Raw genomic sequence first — 25,578 nt, 5'->3', positions numbered from 1 at the left:
GACCTTTAGCCAGCCACTTGACCTTGCTAGGCCTTCCTTTCCTTATCCTGAATTTGGGGTAACAGGACCTCCCTCCTAGGGGCACTGTGAGGATTAAATGAGATCTCACTTGACCATTTTCCTGGCCCTGAGACATTACTAAGAGGGAAACTGAGGCTCAGAGAGGTGAAGCGCCTGTGGTCCCAGAACCTCTGGTTTGGGAACCTGTTCGGCTGTCAGACTGAGAGCTGGCTGGTGCCGCCCTTCCCCGTCCACCCAGACAGAGTGCTGGTGGGGACCAGACAACCAAGCTACTTTCTTTTATTGGGTTTCTGGGTAAAAACACCAACCAGGTCAAGTTTCTGTGCAGACTCCCGGAAGCACAGCTCTGGGCCCACCAGGCGGCTGTGGGAGCTCCCGTCAGGTTTTGAGGCGGGTTGAGCGCCTGAATGGGGGGGGCTGGGGAGCCTGGGCGGTCACCTTGCTGGGGGGCTTGGCCGTGTCCTGGATGCCGGGCTGGGGGTGCGAGCGGCCGCTGGCGGTGAACAGAGCCGTCAGGGCGTTGCGGGCGGTGATGGCACACCGGCGGCTCACGGGCCTGGCGGCAGGGCTGGGATCCTGGGCCTTCTTGTGTTTCTGGGCACAGAGAGCGCAGATGGGGCAGGGCCTCCCCGCCTGGTGCGCTCCGGGCCAGCAGCTGCCTCCCCAGCCCAGCGAGAGGGCGCTGGACGGGCAGTGTGACCCTGTGTGTGCGCTCAGCCTCCCTGGGCCTGGCCCTCAGCACCGCCCCTCCCACAACAGAAACAGCAAGAGCCCCGCCCTGGTTCTCCCCTTTGTGGCAAGTCCTCCCTGTGTGTGTGTGTGAGTGTGTGTGTGAGTGTGTGTGTGTGGGTGTGTGGGTGTGTGCGTGTGTGCGTGTGTGCGTGTGTGTGTGTGTGTGTGTGTGGGTGTGTGTGTGGGGTGTGTGGGGGGGGTGTGTGTGGGGGGGTGTGCATGTGTGTGTGTGGGGGTGTGTGTGTGTGTGTGTGTCTGTGGGGTGTGTGTGTGTGGGGGTGTGTGTGTGGTGTGTGTGTGTGTGTGTGTGTGTATGGATGTGTGTGTGGGTGTGTGGGTGTGTGTATGGGGGGGGCTGTGGGGGGTGTCTGGGAACTGGGGTCACACACAGGAGGGAGGTGGCCACCGGCCGTCACTCCAGTTTGGAGGGAGGGAGTGGGGGGTGGGAGGTGGGGGGGCCCGAGGCCAACTCACCTGCAGGTTCTCCAGGTGGGCCGCGGACTTGCAGTGGGAGAGCTTGGCCCCCGAGTTGCCGTGGTAGAACTTGTGGCAGATGCGGCAGACGTAGCCCATCACCGGCACCATGACGTCCGCGCCTGTGGGCAGGGGTCTGTCACTCACGTTCCTCCACGCCCACCAGCGTGCCGCCCTTTAGAGCCCATTCGTTCCCTCCTTCCTTCTGGCGGGAGGAAGGGGCAGAGGACAGGCCCCTGGGCAGGTGCTGTGGCCGGGATCCGGGGGCACCCGGAGGCCGAGGTCTTACCATGTGCGGTGCTGGGGCTGTGGGTCTCTGAGTCCTTCCACTCGTCTGTGGCTGTCCCTTTGGACCTTCCCTGGAGAGAAGCAAGTGTGGGCCTCAGATCTGAATGCAGGCGGGGGGCTCAGAGCTCACCCACGCTCTTACACTCAGTGCCGGGGATTGTGAGGAGGCTGAGGGAGGCGTTCTCTGAGCCTTCGCACAGGCCCGTCCTGCTTCCCTTCCCCATCGATACTGTGTAGGCTCAGCTCAACCCGTCCCTTCCTCCAGGAAGCCCTCCTGCTCCCACATGGCCATAAGCCATGCCCGGTGTGCCCAACACGTCACACATGCCACCTGGCTGAATCCTCACGACCAACACCCATGGTTCACACATTTTACATAGAGGAAACTTGAACTCTCCTGCCTGGCGTCATACAGCTGGTCTGGGGAGGAGCCAGGGCAGTGAACCCGGGGGCCCCAAGTCCTGCTTTCACATTTCACCGGGAGCCCCTGCCAGCCCATGAGTCCCGGCTGATGCTGCAGTGACCTCAGTCCCGGGGGATGGGTTCTGGGTGACCTAGGACACCCCCCCCCCCCCCCCCCCGTCTCACCTGGCCACAGGCCCCTTCCAGCTGAGGCCACCTGACTCCAGCCATGTCAGCCTCCCCGTGCCTAACAGAGCCTCCCAACACCAGGCAGCAAACATAGCTTCTAAGTGTGACAGCCACGCCCGTGTGCCAGCCGGGGCGGGACCCTCACAGCCTGAGGGGGGACTGTGTGAAAGGAGGAAACAGGCTCAGAGCCGCCATGGGGCTTCTGACTGAAGAGCAAGGCCAGCCTCACCCCTAACCGGACTGGGGCTGGAGGCCACCCTGCCAGCCTCCCTCCACAGTCCCTCTGCGTCCTTTCTGCCGCCCCATCACCCGGGGCTGTAACGGGTGAGTCTGCCGGGCCTGGCCCAGAACAGCTGCTCCGGAAACATCTGTTAACTGAAGAGTAGCTCATGGGAGACAGAGTTCCGAGCACAACCGGGCATCCCAGTTGGTGAGATTCTGCCAGGAACGTGCTGGGTGCATGCCCGCCATACAGGCAGGTGCTCAAAAAGCGTGAGCTAGCCGAAACCGGTTTGGCTCAGTGGATAGAGCGTCGGTCTGCGGATTGAAAGGTCCTAGGTTCGATTCCGGTCAAGGGCACGTACATTGGTTGTGGGCACATCCCCGATAGGGGGTGTGCAGGAGGCAGCTGGTTGATGCTTCTCTCGTCGATGTTTCTAGCTCTCTATCCCTCACCCTTCCACTCTGTATAAAATCAATAAAACATACTTTTTAAAAAAGTGTGAGCTACCATCATTAGCAGCTTCTTAGCGCACCTTTCCTGTATGTGCTGCATCGTCCCCCCCCACGCCCTTACGGATGCTGTTCCTTTGAAGATCTCACTGCCACCTGAAGTCACCGTGGTGTGTTTACAAAGCCCCACAGAACACAGTTACTGATAATACTAGATTGGAGCAGGCAGGGAATCCGGCCTCCAGCCAGCCTCCCACATCCCTTCCTCCCCGCAAGCACCTGCTTGCAGAATTCCTCCTCAGCCTCGATCTCTTCCTCATTCTCCTCCTCCTCCTCCTCCTCCTCCTCGTCATCGTCCTCAAAGCAACCCACGGCATCCACCGTGATGAAGTGGTCCTCCTGGCCAGCTGGCTCCTTCTCGGACATCTTCAGCTGCCCGGGAAGTGGGTGAGGGCTCAGGTCGGCTCTGGGTGGCCAGGGTGCCACACGCCGTCCACCCCACCCTCCTGGGAATCCCAGCGGCCCTGGACCTGCCGGGAGTTCGTTCGGGCTGGGATAAACCTCACGCCTCTGAGCCCATGTCCTCCGCGGGAGCGGGGGTTACCTCCTTGGCTTTGTCCTTGTGCCCCTGAGACTTCACGTGCTCCACGAACTTGCGGGGGGTCCGGAAGTAGCGGCTGCAGATGGTGCAGAAAGGCCGCAGGGCCTGCTTGGCGATCTGGGGGGAGGAGGGCGGACCGAGTGGGTGGCGGGCAGCGCTCCCAGGACCACAGCCCTCGCTTCCCTGCTGCCGGCCACCGCCTGTCACCAGCTGGCTCCACGCAGCCCCCGTGCCAGAGCACGGGCAAGCACGTCCCCCCCGTGCCGCTGGCTCCGCCATGGGGCGGCGGACGGCAACAGAGAGAGGAGCCCCGAGCCCCAGGCTCCACGGCGGGGCGAGCTGGTGCCCGGCCCACCGGGCAGATGGGGACACTGAAGCCCAGAGAAGAAACATGATGGAATCGCTGAGAAGCCGCACTGCTGGGGGATGGCCACGCAGAGACAGACGGACACCGACGTTCCCTTCCGGCCTGGACTCCCTCCCCCCCGGCCCCGGCACCGAGACGGCACAGCCGGGGCCTCGCACCTTGTGGTCCTGCGTCCGGCGGTGCTGGATCAGGTCCCCCACGTAGTAGACGCGGCAGGTGTGGCACCAGCGCCTCGGAGGCGGCTCCCTGGGTGACGACAATCAGAACAAGGCGGCATGACACCGCGTTCCCGGACAGACAGCCTCTCTCCCGGGTGTCCGGGAAACCAGAGCCATCCCAGCAGGGACTCCCTGGGAAGCTTAACCAAACGCTCGGAACGTCCTCTGGAGGAATGCTCCCGAGGGAGCGTGCACCAGGAGAGCTGGGGGAGAAGGGAGATCGGGAAGCATCTGGGAGGCCAGAGGGTCACCAGGACGGCGACACTTCGGAGGGTGCCAGGCCCTGAAAACCTTTCTTTACCCTCCAGTGTGATGCCCTGTGGCTCCCAGAGCGGCCCGCCCACGGGGACAGTCACACCCCTCCTGCCCGGATGGAGCCCGGAGGGACCTCCAGTTCATGAGTTCCTGCATCACAGCCCTTAGGGGGCCATTGTACGGACAGGAAAGCTGAGGTTCCAGGGCACACAGTCAATGGTGTGAAGAGGCCTCTGGGGGAGGGCAGTGCTCAGCACACAGGCAGACCGTGCAGAGGTAGAATCAGGGCCCGTCGCAGCCCGGCCTGGCCTGGGAGACGGCCCGCCCCCCACAAGGGCCCCCGAGATCCCGCACTCACTCAGCCTCTCTGTCCAGGACGTCCCGGGGCACGGGCAGCAGGGACAGGAGGCAGGCCTGGCTCAGGTGCTGGATCTCCCCGAGCCGCTGCTGGTGCTGGGCCCCCGCCATGTGGTCCTGGAACTCCTGCACCGGGAGGGGGGGAAGGAGGGGGGAGAGGAAGGGGGGGGCGGGCATGAGGACTGAGTCCCGGGAGGCAGGCAGGCCTGGGGCCCGGGGAGGAGGCCTCTGACCTCGGCTTCATGGCTGCCCAATACCACTGAGAATCCATCTCTCCTACAACTACCCTGTGTGGGCCACGGAAGGATGGTAAACTGAGGCACAGAGTGAGCACACAGCAGCCAGAGCTTCCGCTCCCCCTGGAGCCTGGGCGGGCACCTCGGAGACCGGGAGCCCTCTGATGAACTGTCAGGCCCCGGCTCTGCCAGGCCAGGCACAGAGCAGCGGGGTGACCACCACACCCCGGGCCTCATGCTGTTATTCATGCGACGCCCGCCCCGGGCTGGGCCTGGGGCTCGTGACTTCAATGTCGAGTCGCTGAATCCTCAGAACCACCGGATGTGGTGCGTTCTAAATGTTTCTCCATCTGACGCAGGAGGAAACTGAGGCACAAAGGGTGAATTCCTTCCCAGGTCCACAGGGCTGGGCAGGGCCGATTCACACCAGCTCTGCCTGACGGTGACATCCTGCCTTCGTGGCTGCTCTGAACATGTGCCCTGGGCAGCGCCCAGCTGCCAGGCCCCGGGCTCATGGCGCCCACGCGGCCACGCACGCAGCCATGGACCGGGCAGGCTGGGCACCCTCCGCCCGCCCGCCTGCCGCCCGGACGGGGGTGGTACCTGCTGGCTGCAGCAGCCGGCCCTGCACAGGTAGCAGAAGAACTGGAGCACCCGCTTGGGGGGCACGCTGGCGGCGGCAGGGCTGGCGGAGGCAGAGTCGCTGGAGCGTGGCCCGGGTGCGAGGGATACGGTGCTGAAGGCCCGGCTGTCGCTGCTCTGCAGGATGGTGACCTTCAGGGAGCCCCCGGCACCCCACGCCTGCGCCAGGAGCGGGAGCAGAGCTACCACCGGCTGGGCGCGCCTGGTGGGCCAGCCCCGGCGCTAAAGCCCCGTGTGCCTGCTCCCGTCAGGCCTCCCGAGAGCCCCGTTACAGATGGGGAAACTGAGGCTCTCAGCTGTTCGATGACTGCCTGAGCTCACACAGCTGGGGAGCACTGCGGTCAGGATACAAAGCCAGCCCCCCCCCCCAATCTAAAGCCCACCCACCCTCATGACTGACATGGAGAAACAGAGACACACAGGAGGAAACACGTTTGGCCACAATCCGCCGTGAGGCAGAGCTGGGCCCGGACGGACACCCCACTCTCTCTAAAGAGCAACGTGGGAGGGAGGGGAGCAGGCGCTCCAGTTTGGGGATGAGCAGGCTGGAAGGGACTCTTGTCCCCAAAATAGCATCCGCTCTTCAGAGCAGAGGCGTGTGAAGCCGGTTCGACAGCATGAGGAGTTTGACTCAAACCCACTCCGCTCTGCCCACAAGCCCGGGCTGCAGGCATACGTCCCAGGTGGGGAAACATGAGGGGCCCCGAGGGGGCCTGGTGTAGAAAGAGGCCCTCCCGCCGTGGGCACTGTGGTCCTCTACCCACCCTGAGCATCTCTCTTGCTCTTTTTTCACATTCTCCCACATCCAGGCCGCCGGTCAGCTCCTCCTGGCGCTGCTCCGTGCTGCCCTGGGCCGCCCCCGGCTCCGGGGAGGCCTCCTCCAGGCCTGCAATGACACGGGTGCTGTTTCCTGGGCCCATCTCCCGCCCGACCCACAGGGACCTGAGCCCCAGGGCCACCTCTGTGCTCACAGCCCAGGCCTCGAAGCTGCTGGTGTGAATGGCCTGATTCTGGGTCCAAGCCTTGGTCCCAGGCAGAGCCGGACTGTGCCAGGGGAGGACGGAGGGGTCCGGACAAAGCTTTCATCACGGGGCCGGCTGGAAGCCAACGCTCCCTTACCTGCTTCCGTTTCTCCCGCACCGGGCGGTGACTCCTGCCGAGGGGCATCAGCCGGAACGGGCGCCTGCCCTGACGCCAGCACCGGGGGCTGGGTTGGAGGCTGCCCCTCCGGCTGGTCCGGTGGCTGCTCCGAGGGCTGGACCCTGGGCTGTGTTCCTGCCTGGACCTGCGGACATGTCTGTGTCTGTGGCTGCTTCTGCAGCTGGGGCTGCACCTGCCTCGGGGGCTGCACCTGCGGCTGCACCTGCGTCGGTGGCTCCGCCTCCGTCTGCGCCGGCCGCGGCAGTAAGTGCTCTGGGGAGGTCTGTGCCTGCACCTGCTTCTGCAGCGTTGGCTGCACCTGGGCGCCCGCGGGCGGCACCTGCGGCTGAATCTGTGGCTGCACCTGGGCCTGGATCTGCAGGACCCGCGGCTGGAACCGTGGCCACACGCGGGCTTCCAGGGGGTCAGGCAGCAGCTCGGGCGTCTGCGTCTGCTTCGGTGCCGTCATCCGGGCCTGCGGCTGGACCTTCGCCTGCAGCTGCCCTGGGGGTCCCTTTCCTGTGGGCTCCTCTGAGCTAGGAAGGGCCAAAGGAGATCAAATTCACGCCTCCCAACTGGCTCCCTAGAAAGGCTGAGACCCAGTTCCAACCGTCACGCTACCACATGCGAGCGGGGCATGTGGGCAAGTCCCTTTGGCTCTCAGGGCCCCAGTTTCACCGAAATAAGTGGGTGGGATCACTGGCTCCCACAACTTGCTAATATGCAGCGAAGGCCCTGGAGGGCTTCTCCTCTCCCCGCGTCCCGCCCCGCCCCTGCCCATCTAGGTCCCAGCTGCACGTCTTCACCCTCCATCCTGGCCACTCGTCTGTCCCTGGAGGCTCAGACAGTGAGACATCCGTCTGGCCTGGGCCTTCCCAGTGAGATGCAGAATCAGGTTTGACCTTCCTCGGAGCCAGAAGCCAATGCCCTCTCCTTGTTTCAATGCCCCTGAAGGGTACTTTCCGCCCCCCTACACCCGCCCCCACACCGCTGCAGGAATGAGAGTCCCAGCAGGGTTTCAGCATCAGTTACCTCTTCGGCCTTTTAGCCGGTGGCTCAGACGCCGAAGTGCATTTCTCCTTAGCAGCACCATCCGGGCGGGGAGGGGAGCCTTGGTCTAGAACGAAGGGCAGATGAGTGGCCGCCAGGGACGGGCAAAGCACGAGCGATCTCTAGGAGAGAAGGCCTGGGCTCGCCCCCCACCCAGATCCCTGCCTCCATTACCCACCCTGCACCCACCTGCCCCCACCCCCATCCGCTCTGAGGGACCAGCAGCTCCCTCACCCGGCGTGTCCGTTTGGGGCTCCGCAGAGTCCTCAGACCCCGCTGGGGGGTCTGCCCCGTCTTCCACGGGCATCGTCTGCGAAGAAGAGTCCTGCTTCCAGTCAGAAACCGTTTCTGACGCCCACCGCCCACCCTGGCCAATACATCCTTGCCCAAGAGCAGCTGCAGTGGCCCAGGGGGTGGAGGGGACTGGGCCTCTGGTGGGCCTGGCCCAGAGCCACCGAGATGATCTTAAAGGCCGTAGGAATGGCGTCTAGGGCTGACGTCAAGGAAACCCGGTTTGGGGGACATGAGTCCTCTCCTGGCCACGGTGCTGCATGCTGACTCCCCCACCCTCTTCCCCCCAAACCAGCTCAGAGGGACCCCCCTCCAATGCACACCTGACCACGTCTCATCTCTCTCAGGCTGACACCCTCCTGTGACCTCTCATGGCCCGAGGACTCTCTCTTCACCCCGAGCCTCCCCACCTCCCCTACTTCCTCTACAAAACGACCTCTGCCCCCACACCCACCCTCCGCGCCAGAGGCCAGAGCCCTGTCCCCGAAGCGCAGGCCTCTCCCTGCCCCAGGTCTTGACCCAGAGCCCCGGACGCACTTCTCACAAGGACCCGTCAGGGGCGCTGAGCGAGGAGAGGGCATGGCCTCTGGCTCGGAGGAAGGGCAAACCCTGGGAGCCAGTGCTCAGCGGGACGCGCACCAATCAGGCCTCATGCCCTTCGGCAACCACCTTTGGGACGTGGCACCTGCCTTCCAATCAGGAAGCCCAGCTCTGGGTCCTTCTCACTCAAGGCGACTCCACCCACTGAGCCTCGGTTTTCCCATTTGTAAAATGGGCATGGGGGTCACAGACAAGCTCATGTGAGGAGAGGCCGCTGGAAGGCCAGAGGCCGGGACCTCCAGGGGGGCTGCCTGGGAGCAGGCGGAAAGGGGGTACCGCCCCCCCCCAATCCTCTCTGAGGAGCACCGTGTGTGAGGAGCTGCAGGGGCGTTCGGGGCCAGACAGGCTCGGGGAGCACGTTATTCCCCTTGCAGAGAAAGTCTCAGTCTTTCTGCTTATGGGCACCCTCCCTTTGAAGCACTCAGCCCTCAGAAGGCGCAGGGTGGCCAGTGAGGAGCTCAGGGCTTTATAATATGGTTGCACCCCCATTACCTTTCTTCCCTACTGCGTTTATTTTATCAATAAATATATATATTTTAGGTAGTGATATATGTTTCCTTTTTAAATAACTGAGCAGAGGCCCTGGCCAGAGTATCCTGATGTGCCAAGGTTGCGGGTTCGATCTCCCGTCAGGGCCCGTCCAAGAATCAACCAGGGAGCCATAAATAAGCGGAACAACAAGTCGATGTTTCTCTCAAACCAATCAAGCGACCCCTGAGCAGAGGCCAGCTCACTCAGCGGTGCCCTCCCAGGCAGGAGCCGGGAGCCACAGGTGGGGCTCCTGAGAACTTAAAATGCGGAAAGCCAAACTGAGATTTTGGTATAAAATGCACAACAGATTCTAAAGATTTAGTAGCAAAAGGAAAAAAAAAAGTAAAACGCCTTGGTCATTTTTTTTTATACTGATTACATTTTGGAATAGTAATTTTTAAATATATTGGATTAAATAACATATATTTAATTAAAATTAAATTCACCTGTTTTGTTTTGCTTTGTTAACACATTGCGGGCGGACCACAAGTGCTTTCGTGTTTTACAGAAACGTTAAAGGCATGCCTTACAATTAAATACCCATTGAGTTTTGAAGTTATTTATTACACGTTCTTACAAGCTAATATCTTTTTAAAGTATGAGACTTTGTAAAATGTTTTTTGTACTCGTACCATAGAAACTCATCTGGCCACTGAGTAAAGCTAGCAATAAAACTACTGGTGTGCAACATGTTAAAATAATCACTATAAAAAATTAAATTTCATATATGGCTTGCATTTTATTTCCATCCGGCAGTGCTGATTTTAAGGAGAACTGTCAGATTACTCCTAAAACTAATACAGTGTTATGTGTCAACTATAGCTCAAATTTTTTAAGAGAAATTTTAGGTAAATAATAATGCTGATGATATTTGGACATGGCAAAAATCCCATGAGGGGTTCAGGAATATTTCAAGTTTGAGAAACACTACACAGTCCAACTTACCTAATGCTCACTTTACAGATGGAGAAACTAAGGCATAAAGAGGGGTGTGGCCTGCCCAGTGAGCCAGAGTGGGGAGCTGGGCTGGTGACCAGGCCCGCCGCTCCCATCCCTGCCTGCTCCGCCCCCAGCCACCACTCACCTTGCGATCAGGGGTGGTCCGGGCCTGTTTCTGGGGGTTCCGACCTGAAGGGATGAGCTTGGAGGGGTTTATGGGGACCCTGACAGGAGGGGGGCCCAGCAGGGACTGCTGAGTGGCCTGGGGGAAATACTGCTGTAGGTTTTGGGGGGCCATCTGGGGGGGTGTGAGGCTAGGGGCTGTCAGGTTCGGGGTGGCCAAGTTGTAGCTGCGAAGGTTACCTGTAGGTGAGAAGATGGAGAAGAGGGGTTAGAATATACCGCAGGTGGAGCATTCTCCTGTTTTCACGTTACACTCGTTTTACATAAACGCTAAGGTCTCTTTACCATTTGGTTGGACGGTAGAGGCTAAGCTTTCTATGCCTGGCCCCAGACACGAGTCCAGCCATCAGCAGGGCAGATATGGTTTCTACTGATGACATGGACACAAAGTGGAGGACTTACCCAGGTCCCTGGGAGATCCTCCTGACTCCTCCTCTCTTTATCCCCCCAATAAGCCACCACCAAACCCCCAACCCTATCCCTCCCCCTCTTCCAGTCCAGCCCGACTCCTCTCTCTAGCTCCACTCCCAGGCCCTTCCAAAGCCACTTCATCCCTGCATATCAGCCACTTTTCGCCCTGGGCAGCAGCAAAGGGTGATCTAAAACCACATTCTCACTTCACCACCCCCCCCCCCCCGCCAAAACCTTCCACAGCTCCCTGCTGCTCAGCGTGCCAGGTCCCGCCTTGCCCTCCTCCCTGACATCCTTTCTTTCTATTCGCCCCACACTAGACTCCAGCTAACGGCTCCCATGTACCCCTCAACAAGCCCGCTTTCTTCCGGCCTCTGCTCCTTCCACCTGGGACTTCTGCCCCCACTGCCTCCCACTTAGCCTTCGGGTCTCCCTGTGGGTGTTTTCCTCTGGAGGCTGCGCCAGGGCCTCCCAGTCCCCGGAGGCTCCAGCTCGCCCGTTCTAGGACCAGCTGCACCACTGCCTTGTCTACTTCCCACTGCCCACCCCCCACCCACCCGGGGACACTGGTCAGGCTGAACACCCCAGTGCTTGGGGAGTATCTGAGCCACAACAGACGGTTCAAACTCTGGCCCCCAGGCTTGGAGGAAAGGCACAGGGTGCAGGGCAGGCGTCAGATGTGCAGTGACAGCTTATTCAAATCCAGGCTCGATAGTCCTAGCTCTGTGACCCTGAGCAAATCAGTTCCCCCTTCTCGGCCTCAGTTCCCTCATCTGTGAAATGGGGATAATAGTGCTTGACTCACCGTTTTTAGGAGGGTCCAATGAGATATACAAGTGTTCCTTGCATATAGTGAGGGTTCAATTAGCATGGACTTAAATACAGGTACACAGATGTGCAGGGAGAGAACAGAATGCCAACCAGCTCTTACAGGGAGATAAAAGATGGCACACTCCCAAGTTAAAATGACAAAGCCCTCAAGCCTGCCGGAATGGCTACCATCAGTAAATTAGCAAATGCTGGCGAGGATGCCGAGAAAAGGGACCCCTCGTGCACTGCCGGTGGGAACGCAGGCTGGAGCAGCCGCTGTGGAGAACAGTATGGAGTTTCCTCAAAAAATTAAAAATGGAACTCCTATTTGACCCAGGGGTTCTACTTCTGGGTATGTATCCGAGGAAACCCAAAACACCCGTTTAAAAGGAGATGGGCACCCGTGTTCCTGCAGCAGTGCTTACAACAGCCAAATCGGGGAGCAGCCCAGGGGGCCGTCAGGAGCGGTGGATGGATGAAGCAGCGGGGGCACAGCGCTGAATGCGATGCTCGCTGGAGCTCACACTGCGGCACAAACTATGTTCCTTGTAAACTCAAAAAACTGTGGAGACGCAATGTTTTTGGAATTGGTTGTGATGCATTTGATCTGTTTTAGATTCATAAGCTCTGTCAGTTCTTTCACCTGAGAGAAGAGGTAGCTGTTAAAGTGTACAACTTTTTAATGAAACACAGAGTCACGAAACTGTAATGTGTGTGTAAGAAAGCTGATGTTGAGTTAGATAAAATTATATCTCATCATGAAAAAAAAAAAGCTGTGGTAAAATTACACACGGAATACTACTCGGCCGTAAAAAAGAAGGAGATTCTCTTTGTAACAGCGTGGACAGACACGGAGGGCATTGTGCTAAGTGAAACAGGCCGTCCAGAGAAAGACAAAGGCATATGATTTCACTCATATTCGTGGAATCCAATGAACAAAATAAGCTAACAAACAAGACAAAAACAGACTTATAGATACAGAGAACAGAATGAAAGCTGGGGGGGAGAGGCCCTTTGGGGGCGGATGAAAAAACTGAAGGGATTATGCAAAGAAATAAAATAAAATAAAATAAAATAAAATAAAATAAAATAAAATAAAATAAAAGAAAATAAAATAAAGAAAAGAAAAATGGCAAAGGACATGGGCAAGTCACAAAAAGAAATACAAGTGCTTAACAGACCATCATAAAATGTTAAAACTGCACTAGCACTCCAAGAAATGTAAACGGAAACATCAATAATATAGCTTTTTGCCAACCAAATTAGTAAGTTATATGCATATACACATATATATATAAAAAAGCATATAATACCCAGTGTTGCTGTGGGCATGGTGAGACCGGTACTGTCATACGTGGCTGGTGACATTGCAAACTGGTCCAGTCCTTTAGGAAAGCAAGTTGGCAATACTTATCAAGAGCCATAAAATACCCATCCCCGACCCCACCCCGGCCCCAACCCAGTTATTCTACTCTTGGGAATCCATTCTAAGAAAATAGTCTCAGTGTTATTTAAAATAGGAAAAAGAATGGCTGGGAAGATTGAGGTAAGCAAGGGCTCCGCCCGCCAGTGGAATATTGAACAGCTGCTAAAACACAATCTTTCCAGAGAAGTCAGACTATATGGCACGTGATCGCGCCATTCGCTGCAGTGAGGAAGAAACAGGAGGCAGCCTCTCACTGTGTCCATAACCACACTCACACAAACCCACGGCTGCCCCCGGAAGACAAGGGGAGGAAACACAGCCAAACCCCAAACAGGTGGTTCTTTTCTGCAGGAGGTGAGTGAGGGACACACAGTAATTTGGGTTTCCTTATCCTCTTGTAAAAATATTCTGTTCACCTGTCTCTGAAGAGTGTAACTTTCAAAGTGGGGGAAATACATGTATCTATTGTGGGTCCCTGTATGTGGTTTTCTCTCTCCACTCATCTTCCTGTAATTTTTTCTTTCTTTTTGTTGTTGGTTTTTTGAAAATAGAATTTATTGGGGTGACGTTGGTTAATAAAATTATATAGATTTCAGGTGTACAATTCTGTTGGGTTTTTTTTTAAGATTTGTAATTGATTTTTTTGAGAGAGAAAGGGAGAGGGAGGGAAGGAGCGAGGGAGGGAGGGAGGGAGGGAGGGAGGGAGGGAGAGAGAGAGAGAGAGAGAGAGAGAGAGAGAGAGAGAGAGAGAGGAACATCGATGTGAGAACACCGATCAGCTGCCTCACCAAAACCCCCCACTGAGAATCGAGCCCGCAGCCCAGGCATGTGCCCTGACCAGGAATCCAACCAGCAACCTTCAGTGCATGGCATGACATCCGGGCAGCTTAGCCACGCCAGCCGGGCTGCCTGGCATTTACATGCCAGCTCCCGGAACCATCCACGCAGGTGACCGGAGGCCGAAGCCCTCACAGTGGCCCTGGCTGCAAGCCCCGCTGGTGGCAGGAGAGGCCAGTGTCTCAGCGCCCGGCTCTGTGGTGAGGTCCGGGCTCTGCTTCTCCCTCCCCACAGCCCTCCCTGTGACCTGGGGCAGTGCCCCGCTCTGGGCCTGTGTGTCGCCTGTAAAACGGGTCATGAGTGAGCCTCTCCGTAGCGGAGTCAGGGAACTGCGTGTGGAAAGGCCTCAGCACAGCGTCCAGGCTGGCGAGGCACACCGCCCCACGGGCCGGCCTGGGACTGAGCGTGAGCTGGCCCCAGGTCACTGGCCCCCGGATTACTCCCGAAGGGGCTGGGGTATCCTGGGAAGTATCAGGAGCAGCATCTCAGAGAGCTCAAAAACTGCTATCCACATGGGGAAACTGAGGCAAGGGCACAGGCTGAAAGCACCCACTCGAAGACCCAGGGGTTCAGGAGGCTCGGGCCTGGGCCTAGCTCAGCCGCTGCGGGTGCTGTGTGACCCGGGGCAAAGGACTTCCCTCCTCTGCACCTTCAGCTTCCTCATCTGCCACATGGGAAGCCGAGGAGGGTGGTCAGACAGCTCTTCCCATCTAGCATCTCACGTACTCCGAAGGCCAGCGGAAGGTGCTGCCTGCTGTCCACGCAGCCGGCATCACGGCCGAGGGCACACGTGTGTGTGGCCGGAGAGACAGCCTGCGGCTGAGCAACTTGTACCCCCTGGGGCCTGGGTCTCCCCTCTGCAAACTAGGATGCTCCCTTCAGGGTTACTCTGGGGGCCTGGGGAGACCTGGGTTCGCCGGGAAGCGGGCACTGAGCCGGTGAGGGGCCTGGGGCCGTCCATACCTTGCAGCTGCTGCAGAAGCAGAGCCCTCTGGAGCAGCATGGAGCCGTTGAGGAGGGAGGCGGCGCTGGGGCCCTGGAGGTTCAGGAGCTGCTGCTGTGGCTGCTGCTGGGGGAGCCCCCTGCGTGTGGAGGGGGGGCTCGGAGACTTTCCAGAGACCCTCCCCTCCGTCCTCTGCCCCCTTGGGATGGGCAGTGACACCCTGCGGGCCTCCAGCAGGCAGGTCTCTGGGAGGAAGCGCTGGGAAGGGGTCTCCAAGGCCCGGGTCCGAGGAGCAGGACCAGAGCCGCCCCCGTCCCGGGGACTCACCTGCTCACCGCCATGGGCAGCGAGGCCTGCGGAGGGGGCTGCTGGAGCAGCTGCTGGAGCTGCAGCAACTGCTGCTGCTGCTGCTGGAGCTGCTGCTGGAGCTGCTGCTGCTGGAGCTGGTTGAACATGGTGGCTGGGGAGGAAGGGGGGGACGTCTGGGCTCCCCACTGCCCGGCCAACTCTCCTCCGTCCATGTCACCCGCCCCCACCCGCCCTCACACACCAGCACTGCCAGCTGAGCTTTACTCTCCCGGTCCCGCCCAGCCTGCGTCCAGTTGCTGCCCCCCTCCCCATCATCACGCCCCCAATTCTCCCAACAGCAGGAGCCAACCACCCTCCCGCCAAGGCCCCCCAAATCCTGCCAGCAGCCCCCAAAGGCCCAACCCGTCCTGCATCTCTCCAGCTCTCGGGGTCCAGGGGGAGCATCTGACCCCAATACACCGCCCCCTGCGGCCTTTCTCCACGGAGGCCAGCCCCCCTTCTTACCCCCCCAGCCCCCCCAAACACCCCCCCTCAGCCCCCCTGACACTCCCACCCGCTCCCTAGCGCCTCTCGGTCGGTAAGAGCAGCACCTCCCCCACCAGCCTCAGCCTTGCCCTCGCGCCCGGAACAAAGTAGGAGCGATCCCCCCCCGCCTTCCGCTATCCCTCCCTCCGCAGAAGCGGCGGGCAGCGTTACAGCACCGCCCGGGACCCCTCCGCCTGCAGCCGCACCGCCTTATCGGTGTCCCCCCAAGACTTCCGCCCGTGCCCGCTGCCCGCTGCCGGCCGCGGCCCGCGCACCTGGCTCCCCGCGCGGCTCTGGCCGCGGGACCCGCACGGTCCCCCCCGCACCGCCTCCCGCCGCCGCGCCTCCCCGGGGGCAGGGCGGCCGCGCGCGGGCCCGGCGGGCTCGGATCCCGGCTCCCGGGCTCCCGCTGGTCCACCCGGCCTGCCGGCTCGGAGGGCGGGCAGCGGACGGCGCCGGGCAGCGCCCCCTGGAGGCCCGGAGGCCCCGGCGCCGCGGGCCGCGTCGCGAGCGGCAGCCGGGCGCACGGGTCACGCTGCGGGCGGCGCCGCTCACCTGGCGCCCGGGGGCGGGCGGGCGCGACCCGGGGCTGCGGCGGGGCCCCGAGCGGCGCGGACCCCCCGGCCCGCGTCCTCCGCACCCGGATGGGGCGGCTCTGAGCCCCGGGCCCGCCTGTCGCCCGGAGGAGGGGTCTGTGGTCCGGGAAGGACATCGCGGGCGACTTCGAGGAGCGCCGTCCCCAACCGACCTCCCCGCGGCCCCGCGATCCGGGGCCCCGCGCGGGGCCGGGAGGGGCGGGGCTGCGGCCGCCGCTGGGCGGTCGGGCCGCCGGGGCCGGGCAGGACCCGCTCTCCATCCAGCTCCGGCGTTTGGAGGCCCCGATCCGGGAGTGGGCGCGGAGGGCTGCGTTTCCTGATAAAAACGCGTCCTGACCCCGGAACGGCCCTCCCGGGAGGGATCCCCTCCGATTCTGTCCCCAGACCAGTCACGGAGCCAAACACCCCGCGGTTACCCCGAAGCGATCCCTGTTCCCGACGCCGGTACCCGGCGGGCCCGCCCCGCTCCGGCGCCCGGAGCGCGGGTCTGTGGCGGGCGCGGTGCGCTGGGGGCGCGCAGACCCGGGCGGACCCCGCGGTTCAGGGAGAGACCGGGGTGGCTAGCATCCTCGGCCAGGTGACAGGCGATGCCTAGGCTCAGGGCCGCCCTACGGCAGCCCCGCGGGCAGGGCGGGAGGGGGCACAGGCGCCTAACTCCCCTGCACTTAGGGACGCGGAGGGCGCGGGCCAGGCGGTGAAGGGGCCGCTGGAGGCTGGGGCTTTGCAGGTGGCCTGAGGGGTGGGTTTATCCCTGCCGGCCAGAGCGCCGGGAAGAGCGTCGCAGCATTGCATCCTCTCGGATCAGAAAAGCCTGCACCAGCGGGGAGAGGAGAGGAGAGGCGAGGGAGGTCGCCCGGCTTCCCACCAGGGCCAAGCGCGGACACCTGATGGGCTCGCGCTGGAGAAGTCCGGGCTTGGATGCGGGCTCACTGCCTGCGCCCAGGCGATCCTGACATTGGGGGAGTCCTCCCTGGGCCGCTTCTTCCCCTAGAGAATGGATGCTCCCACTCCGGGCTGGGGGTGGGGGATATTACATAATGCTTAGCACTAGCACCTGGCACCAAGGGAGTCTAGCAAATTGCCAAGGAGGGGAGGGGGACGAAGAACAATGCTCGCGCTGGTGAAGGGAGAAGGAGGGAAGACAGCGCTGGCTCCGTGTTTCCTGCTTTCCGGAAAGCAACTGGCAAATTCTCCATCAGGATGCGAAGGTGGAGGAATCCAGCCAAAGGGAATCATAGAAAGGGGAGTTCTTAAAGCAGCAGGTCACTCACAGGAGCATCATTTACAATGGCTGTCTGGAAAATAATCAGCGTTAGGACAGCTAAATAAACCTGTGTCTGCTTTTCTTCTTCAAATTTTTATTTATTTGAGAGAGAGGAAGAGAGAGAGAGAAACACCGATTTGTTGTTCCACCTATTTATGGATTCATTGGTTGATTCCTGTATGTGCCCTGCGTGGGAATGGAACCCACAACCTCGGTGTGTTGGGAAGAAGCTCTAACCACCTGAGCCACCGGCCAGGGCATGGCACCTGTTTCTTAGAGAAGAACATACGGTCATCAGACATGGTGTTTCCAAAGGCTAAACACTCCCAGTACGGTGTGACGTGAACTCAATAGGTGACAAAACTACATGCACATTATGATCCCGGTTTGGGAAAGAATAAATATGTGTCTAGTGGACTCGGTGTGTTTCCCCTCCCCCCTCCACTTTCTCTCCCCCCGCCCCACTTGCTATGAGTGGTTTGAATGACTCATGGGGAGGCAGGGAGCGTTTTGAAGAATGCTCGTGACCCTGCGCTGCCTGCTTGAAGACCAGACAGGGTAGTGGATAGGAATGCTCTGGCGACACTGTCTGGGGCAGACTCGGGTTTTAATGAATCCCAGTGCAGGCCAAGTCCCCCACTGGAAGGAATATGTTTGGGGAAGAGAGACCCCACCGCTGTGCATCCCCAGTGAAGCCTGAGGCTACAGTTGGAAGCCTCTTCCTTGCCTCTAATTTGAGAAGCATCTTTATCAGGAACTAAACTCTGCTCCTGTGGATCTCTGCCCAGACCTACTCTGCTCCAGAAATCCACAGTTGCCTAAGACCATCGGAAAACACAGATATTTACATTACAATTCATTTAAATATATATATATATATATATATATATATATATATATATATATTATTGATTTTTTACAGAGAGGAAGGGAGAGGGATAGAGAGCTAGAAACATCGATGAGAGAGAAGCATTGATCAGCTGAGGTACATGCCCTTGACCGGAATCGAACCTGGGACTCTTCAGTCCGCAGGCCGACACTCTATCCACTGAGCCAAACTGTAGCGATATTACAGTTATGAAGTAGCAACGAAAATAATTTTATGGTTAGGGGTTACCCAACATGACTATGATAGGGCCCAGGCATCAGAGTGGTTGAGAACCACTGCTCTAGCTGTTCTTAGGCTGAAAGACACGCTATTGCTGACAGAGCTGCAGACAGGAATCGCCTGGGACCTTGCTTCTCATCAGACCCAGGCTGTGACCCAGCAGGTCACGGGTGGGGCCTGTCCTCCTGCGTTTCCGACAGACTCGGGGGCTGCTGGTCTGACCTCATTGGTGCAGCAGGACAGGGTGTGTGGTAGGATCCCTCTTCTGTTAGAGATGCATATGCATGAATAAAACAATAAACACTGAGCTCTAATAGTGGTTCTCTCTGGGGGAGGGTGGCCAGAAGCTTTCAAGCACCGCATTAGATCTGCTTTTTACAATAAGCGTCACTGTCCTCATTAGGAAAATAACCCAGCCGTGAGGGCACCCCCAGGCAGGCATTGGCAAACTGCACCCCCTTCCCAAGTGAATGGCTCCACCCCCGGCTTCATCTCCGCCTCTCCGGTTCCCAGAGCAGAGTAAGGGGCTGGCTGGGAGCAGCTCGGGAGGGGCACTGTGTGAGGCTGATCCTCAGCAGTCGGAGGTTTAATGAGTTTCCTTAGCGCCAGGCCAGGGCCACGCCCGTCACAGGCATTCAGATCTATCCTTATCCCCATTGCCCAGATTAGATAACTGAGGCTTAGAGACGTGGAGGGATCTGCATCGTACAGTACTGCTGGTCTAAGACCCAGACCAGGCGCCTGGTCTCTGCCTGCTAGAAAAATCTCTCATGCCCACATGTGTCATCACTCACTTCCTCAGCCTCTGCTCAAACTTTTACTCACCAATAAAACTATTTAGCCGCCCTGACCAGTTTGGCTCAGTGGATAGAGATTCAGCCTACAGACTCAAGGGTCCTGGGTTTGATTCCGGTCAAGGGCATGTACCTTGGTTGTGGGCACATCCCCAGTAGCGGGTGTGCAGGAGGTAGCTGATTGATGTTTCTCTCTCATCGATGTTTTTGACTCTATTCCTCTCCCTTCCTCTCTGTAAAAAATCAATAAAAAAATATATATATATTTAAAAACTATTTAAAATAACACGTTTACCTTCCCAGAGCCCTCCCCTGACCACTCTGACCACACAATAGCAACACAACTGCTCCCAGCCTCCCCAGCTTCCTTGCCTCCCAAAGCACTCAGCACCATGTGACAAGGTCATACTATTCGCTTATTTGTGTCTTGTTTCTCTTTTCCCACTAGTCCATAGGCCACGTGTGGGGAAGGATTTCTTGTCCGTTTTGCTCCCTGCTTTATCCCTGGGGTCCAGGAGAGTGCCCGGCTCAGTAAAAATGTATTAAATGGTGCATAAATGATACTCCCATTCACAGGCCACCGCTCTCCCCACTTTGTCCCCACACTACCTATAATAATAGAAGGGTAATATGCTAATTAGACCAGACAGCCGAACGACCTTCTGGACGTCCTTCCTGACTAAGCTGGGGTTTCAAGGGCAGGGCAGCCACCGTGGCTGCGAGGGTCAAGCCCCTCGCACGAATTCCGTGCACCAGGCCTCTATGCATAGGAAAGGACCCACTGGCCTCCGGCAGCACAGGGGGGCTGGCCTCCCCGTCCTAGCCTCCTTGTGGGGAGTCCACATTAGGTTCCTTAAATGCAGAGGGGAGGGCTGGGCCTGGGACCCTGTGGCCTCTTCGTGGGAAAGGAATAAACAGGTAGGGCATAAGAGTCCCTGATTCAATCCCACTGTTTTACCACCGCGATGATGAGTTGGGGCAAAATCTGCTTCTCTCAGGACAGGAAGCCCCAACTCTCCCAGGAAAGGCCTTCTAAGGGCGGGGCCTCTGCACCTGCTGTCCCTCCAGCCTGGCATGCTCTCCCCTGACCTGCCTGTAGCTGTGTCTTCTCCTCATTTAGGTCTCTTCTCCAAAGTCGCCTCCTCAGAGAACCCCACACACAACACCCCTCCAAGGACTTTGTGCACCCACACAGGTACCTCTTTTCACAGCCTCTGTTTCTTTCCTCCACGGCTCTTCGGATAATAAACTATTTTCACTTTTACTATTTCATTTACCTGTTTGGTCATTCACTGCCTGCCACCTGGATGTAAGATCTAGGACAGTCTTGTTCACGGCTGTATCTCCAGAGCCAGGTCAGGCCTGGCTTACAGTCAGTGCTCAGGAGACTGTGACCTTGGAGGAGGCCCATCCTCTTAGCCAAGCCTCAGTTTCCCCATCTACAAGATGGAATGAGGTAGTCATGACCCCTGTCCAAGAGGCCCGGTATTAGGCGTGATACCTTCGCCCACTCCCAGAAATGATATCTTTGGTGCAGCATCCGCGCTCCCCCCGCCTCCCCACGCTACTATTATACATAAGCGCCCCGAAACCCGCAGAAGGAGAAAACTACAATCCCCACAATGCTGCTGACGGCGCCTGCGCACGGCAGCCTGCCTGCTGCAGCCGCGGGCGCCCTCTGGCGGCAGATCGCTGCAGCGCGCCGCCGCGATCCCGGAGGGGAGGGGGCCGCGGCGCAGGCAGTCGGAGCGCGCGGCTGCGGCGGCGGCGGCGGAGCCAGAGCCGGGAGCGGGAGCCGCGGCCGCCGAATCGAAGCCCGCGGGGGCCCGCCGCAGCCATGGGGAACCGCGGCATGGAAGATCTCATCCCGCTGGTCAACCGGCTGCAGGACGCCTTCTCCGCCATCGGCCAGAACGCCGACCTCGACCTGCCGCAGATCGCCGTGGTGGGCGGCCAGAGCGCGGGCAAGAGCTCGGTGCTGGAGAATTTCGTGGGCAGGTAGGAGCCGCGCCGCGGAGCGCGCACCCGGACCCCCGAGGCCCCGCGACCTCCGCCCCCGGCCCCGCCGGCGCCGCGACCTCCGAGCCCCCGGCGCTGCCCCCGCGCCCCCGCCGCCCGCCGGAGGGAGGCGGCCCGCACCCTGCACCGGAGCCCCCAGGGGAGGCAGCGCCCCCGGCCTGTCCGCACACGGCGCCCGGCCAGCGCCACGGCAGCACGCCCCCTCCTCGCCCATCCTCCAGGGAGGACAGCGCTCCTCCGGGAGACCCCGGCACAGGGCTGCCCCCACCCACCCCCACCCCCGCGGGCACCGAGGGGCCTGCATTACTCAGCGCCTCCTTTCCGCTCCGGAGCCCCGTGGAGGGGCAGCAGCCCTGGCAGTGCCCCCACCTCTAGGCTCCAGGGAGGACAGCTCCCTCCCGCCATGGGAACCCCTGGGCCGGGGCAGGGGGCGCCCGTCACTGCCCCCAGAGAGGGCACAGCCCGGGCATCGCGGACCGGGCACAGCCTCCCTCCCTCACACACACACACACACACACACACACACACACACACGCACACACGCGCGCGCACACACGCGCGCGCGCGCACACACCTCTGCGGCTCGGCCTCCCTGCGCAGCGCTGGCGGCGGGGAGCGCGGGCTGCGGATGAGGCAGGGGAGGGCGGGGGGCCGCTCTGGTTCCTTCCGGACCCGCAGGGCCCCTGCTCCGCGCCCCGGGCCGAGGGCCCTGTCAATGTCGCTCTCCCCTTGGCTGGCGGAGGGATGGATGGTCATGATGGAGGGAGCAGGCGGAGGACAGGGATGACTAAGAGGGAAGAGGATGCCCGGGAGGGGGGAGCCATTTGCAGAACCTAATCCCCCTCCTGCCTCTGATCCTGGGAGGCGCCCGGAGCGAGGGCCAGGCGGCAGGGAGTCAGCGGGGGGCCACCGCAAAGACAGAAGGTCCTGGTTTGGAGGGGCCCAGGGTCATGACCCCTATGCTCCCCCAAGAAAGAGGAGGCAGGGGTGGGTTTGGGTGCTGAGAAGGACACAGAGAGGGTGACGCTCTCCCCAGAGCTGGAGGGCCGGGTGTGGGGCTGGGCTCCCAGAGGGAGAAGGCAGGAGAATTGATCTTGACCTCCCTCCCCCCTCCCTCCCTCTCCCCCCTGAGGAAACCCAAGCTCTCTCCCAATGACCTTCACGGCCAAGGAAGAGCCGGGCCTGTGGGAGAGCGGGCAGAGGCCCTCCCTCCGCCTGGGGAGAGGCATCCTGGGTCCACGCCAGGCTCTGCTGTGGAACCTCAGGCCGGTCACTCGCCCTCTCTGAGCCTGCCCTCTCTGAGCCTGCCCTCTCTGAGCCTGCCTCCGCTTTCCATCCCTCACACGCAGCCAGCGGGACTGGACGGCGGTGCGTCCTCTCCAGCAGCCTGGGAAGCGCAGGGCCCGCTGTGAGGGGCAGAGAGGAGGGTCCCCACGGAGCGATGTGCCTGCGGGATGCTGGGAAGCCACCGTGGGGGTGGCTGGCCCATCTGGTCAGCAGAGGGGGCGGCCGTCTGGCTCTTGGGGATCAGCTTCCAGAGAACCCTCCTCGCGTTCACGTGATGCTAAGAACTGCAGAGACGCAGGCAAGGGACACGCAGATGGGCCGCTGCCCACGGCCAAGCAGTCCCAGCGGCCAGGGGACCCGGAGACGACAAAGCCCCAGGCCTCCGTGCATTAGAGGGCGCGCAGGGCTATCCGGCCCTTCGCAATGTCCCCCACCTCCCTGCCTTCCCCCATCGAATGTCTGCGAGCGCCTGCCCTGTGCCAGGACGATGGAGGGGAAGGCTGAGCTCCCATCTCCTCGCCCTTTCCATGTGCCCACGCTGCACAGGAGGGCGCACAGCAGCCCCGGGAGGCGGGTGCCATGGTGCCCATTCTGCAGATGAAGAAACTGAGGCCTGAGGCCAGGTGCCTTGCCCAAGGTCACCCAGCAGGAAGGACAGTGCCTACTAGACTACAGAGCCCGGTTTCTAGTGTTGGCCCCGCACAGTCTCAGAGAGCCAAGTCCTGCGCTGGGCACAGGCTGTGCACGTGAGGGCCTCCGTGTTCCCCATCTGTAGAATGGGAACACTGACAGCTGCTCTGCTGCCCTGCCTTCCGAGATGGCGGCTGTGGGGCTGCAGTGAGCGCACGCACGTAAAGGCCCTTTGTAACCACATCCGCGGGGTGTTGGTGGTCAGTAGGTTTGGGTGCCTGGGTGCCAGGGCAGACCTGACCAGCGCCCTCTCGGCGTTCACTGCCCAGCAGAGAGAGGGGCCAGCATTGGCAGCACAGGAGCTGGCCTGGCCACAGCTGTTTACTGGTGCCACGGGGACCCCCTCGCTGGCCCCGTGCCCCGATGCCCTCCGCAGGTGGCCCTGCAGGAGGACGCCCAGGAGGTCAGATGCAGGCCCGGGCAGAGCAGATGGAGAACCGAGGCTCCCTGGAGCCCCAGGCAGCCCGCCTGCTCCCTCTCGGGCTCCCCGCCTTTCCAGCCAGGCCTGGGTCCCCAGACCCGTCAGCATGGCAACCGCCGCTCTGCCTCCTGGGGCTCCCCAGGAGCCAACCCCCCACGGACAGGAAGTGGCAAACGCACCAGAGGAAGCGGGGCTCCTGCAGGAGGGGGACCGGTGTCCGCTCTGTAAGTGGTGGGGCCAGCGGCAGCCCGGGACCTGCTGGGATTGTCTGGCTGGTTCAGTGCTGTTTCTTCACCCCTTTTCCCGAAGGGGAAACCGAGGCTGATTGTTCAGTCATGCAGCCCACATGCACGGGGTGTCCGCGTGGCTCCCTACGGGGATCCCACGGCAGAAAAGACAAAAGCTCTGCGTTCCAGCCGGGAAACTGAGTCGTGAGCACAGAGGCACGTCCGTCCGTGAAGACTGGAGGATGTGGTCAGTGCTGGGGAGGGGATCAGACAAGGTCTCCAGGAGGGGTGGCGTCTGAAACGGGCCCTAAGGGACGAGAAGCATGTGGCTCACCGGGAGAAGCACTCACTGAGGGATCAGCACCTGCAAAGGCCCTGGGGCAGCAATAAACCTGCGTCTGAGGGACGGCGAGGAGCCAGGCTGTGTTTGCTGAGCAGAGGACACGGCCTGGGGAGGAGGCAGGGGCCAGATCTACGAGGCCCTTAGCTGTGTGAGGAGCTGGGGTTGTTTTCGTGATTCCCAGCTTTTAGGTAGTGGGGTAACCTGTGCTGATTCCAGCCAGTGTGTGACTGGGGAGGGGGCAGCAGCGGGGCAGGAGACAGATGAGACGGCTGCAGTGGGCAGAGGTCCCTGGGCCTGGACCAGGCTGTGGCAGGGAGAAGGGGAGGGGGGTTCAGGACATATCTTGATGACGGGGGATGCAGAGGGTGAGGAAAAGGGGTCAAAGGGTGGATGCTGGCGCCATGAGCGGAGCACGGGAGGAGCAGGTTGGGAGCGGGCACGGTCCGGAGTCCGGTGTTGAACATGCTGAGTCTGAGGAGCGGGGTAGGCAGTGTGGGAAGGCAGGTCGGCGCCCGGGGGGAGAGGACTGGGAATATGAATTTGGAAGTCATTCTGAGCTCATCTTGAGGATATTCAGAGGGAGGGGTGTGCGTGGGCCCGCAGACACCCCAGGATTTGGTGAACAGATGCCCGTGCAGCGCCAGGCGACAACGCCCAGGTCTCTCTCACTCTGGTGCGCAGGCAGGTGGACAAATGGGGGGGACCCACCCTCCCTGCCCGCTGGGGCCCTGGGGAGACCAAGGCCGTGGGAGCGGGGCAGAGGGCCGGGAGCGCGGGCTCTGGAATCAGCCCGGCGTTTGCAGCTCAGCTCTGCCCTTGTGAGCGGAGCCCACCCAGCCGCTATTTTCTCATCTGTAAAATGGGGATAGTCTGGCGCCTCCCTCTCGGGGTTGTGGGGGGTGTTGGGAAATGCCCAGTAGGTCTCCAGGGAAGCCCTGGCGGAGAGGATGTGCCAGTTCTGTTCCTGCCTGGGCATGGGTGCAGGCTGAGAGGGGGCGGGAGTGGGGTGGGGTGTGGGTGGGGATCTCCATCCAGGGGTGGGGCAGGGGGCTGGGGAGGGAGCCTCTGCCCAGAGCCCAGCTGGCAGCCAGGGAGGCCAGGCTTGGGGATTCCTGGTGACTTCCAGCCCTGCTAGGTCCCTGCCTCCTGCCTCCTGCCAAGGCCCTTGCCCCTTCCTCCACATTTTCCATCCCATCACAGCCTGGCACTGTGTCTGGCTCCTGAGAGCATCTGTCTTGGTTAGCCCCAGCCCCTCCCACTGGGGACAGCCCATCTCCACTACTTTGAACTACACCTTAGTGGTCCCATTTCTCAGATTTGGAGACTGAGGCCAAAGAGAAATGGGGGAGAACTGAGACATTATAGGTAGATAGTCACTGA

The 25,578-nt window shown here is 60.6% G+C and overlaps 3 protein-coding genes across 29 annotated transcripts in view; 2 read left to right on the top strand and 1 right to left on the bottom strand.

Moving 5' to 3' along the window:
* The window catches only part of BBLN (bublin coiled coil protein), a 29,200-nt gene extending 5,329 nt beyond the window's left edge, over nucleotides 1-23,871 (top strand). The window contains exon 3 of the mRNA XM_045573655.1: nucleotides 23,641-23,871. Coding sequence (XP_045429611.1) covers nucleotides 23,641-23,856 — 216 coding nt within the window. The 3' untranslated portion in view covers nucleotides 23,857-23,871. The remainder of the gene's footprint in view (nucleotides 1-23,640) is intronic.
* Nucleotides 285-15,898, bottom strand: CIZ1 (CDKN1A interacting zinc finger protein 1). Of its 5 annotated transcripts, XM_045573648.1 has the most exons (19): nucleotides 15,725-15,897; nucleotides 14,943-15,075; nucleotides 14,636-14,754; nucleotides 12,723-12,794; nucleotides 10,151-10,368; nucleotides 7,879-7,969; nucleotides 7,627-7,711; nucleotides 6,959-7,130; nucleotides 6,818-6,913; nucleotides 6,574-6,739; nucleotides 6,219-6,340; nucleotides 5,416-5,613; nucleotides 4,578-4,702; nucleotides 3,905-3,992; nucleotides 3,383-3,496; nucleotides 3,058-3,210; nucleotides 1,517-1,586; nucleotides 1,228-1,349; nucleotides 285-615 (listed from the first exon to the last, which is right to left on the bottom strand). In XM_045573648.1, exons 2-19 carry the CDS (start codon nucleotides 15,068-15,070, stop codon nucleotides 400-402), a joined length of 2,355 nt encoding a protein of 784 aa, XP_045429604.1. In that variant the 5' UTR covers nucleotides 15,071-15,075; nucleotides 15,725-15,897; the 3' UTR covers nucleotides 285-399. The 5 variants fall into 5 exon arrangements, with proteins under 5 accessions (XP_045429604.1, XP_045429602.1, XP_045429603.1 ...); XM_045573646.1 differs by having other exon boundaries at nucleotides 6,574-6,908; nucleotides 6,951-7,130; nucleotides 7,879-7,954; nucleotides 15,725-15,898; XM_045573647.1 differs by having other exon boundaries at nucleotides 6,818-7,130.
* The window catches only part of DNM1 (dynamin 1), a 44,857-nt gene continuing 40,211 nt past the window's right edge, over nucleotides 20,933-25,578 (top strand). For 13 of the 23 annotated variants that reach the window (XM_036416148.2, XM_036416145.2, XM_036416142.2 and 10 more), the window contains exon 1: nucleotides 20,934-21,209. In XM_036416148.2, coding sequence (XP_036272041.1) covers nucleotides 21,049-21,209 — 161 coding nt within the window. In that variant the 5' untranslated portion in view covers nucleotides 20,934-21,048. Of the gene's footprint in view, nucleotides 21,210-25,578 lie in introns of all 23 variants that reach the window. The other 10 variants (XR_004984094.2, XR_006740156.1, XR_004984092.2 and 7 more) reach the window with 2 other exon arrangements.

This window comes from Pipistrellus kuhlii, unplaced genomic scaffold (genome assembly GCF_014108245.1).
Source record: "Pipistrellus kuhlii isolate mPipKuh1 unplaced genomic scaffold, mPipKuh1.p scaffold_m20_p_53, whole genome shotgun sequence".
Taxonomy (NCBI): domain Eukaryota; kingdom Metazoa; phylum Chordata; class Mammalia; order Chiroptera; family Vespertilionidae; genus Pipistrellus; species Pipistrellus kuhlii.
Note: the sequence above shows the minus strand (reverse complement) of the source record. Positions and strands in the feature narration are given on the sequence as shown.

Coding starts and splice junctions, on each gene's coding strand:
- CIZ1 (XM_045573644.1), bottom strand. CDS start 15,070: ATGTTCAACCAGCTCCAGCAGCAGCAGCTCCAGCAGCAGCTCCAGCAG. Junction 7,131..7,626: donor CCGGCTAAAAGGCCGAAGAG/GTAACTGATGCT, acceptor GGCCCTTCCTAG/CTCAGAGGAGCCCACAGGAA. Junction 5,614..6,218: donor GAGCAAGAGAGATGCTCAGG/GTGGGTAGAGGA, acceptor CTCCTGGCGCAG/GCGTGGGGTGCCGGGGGCTC.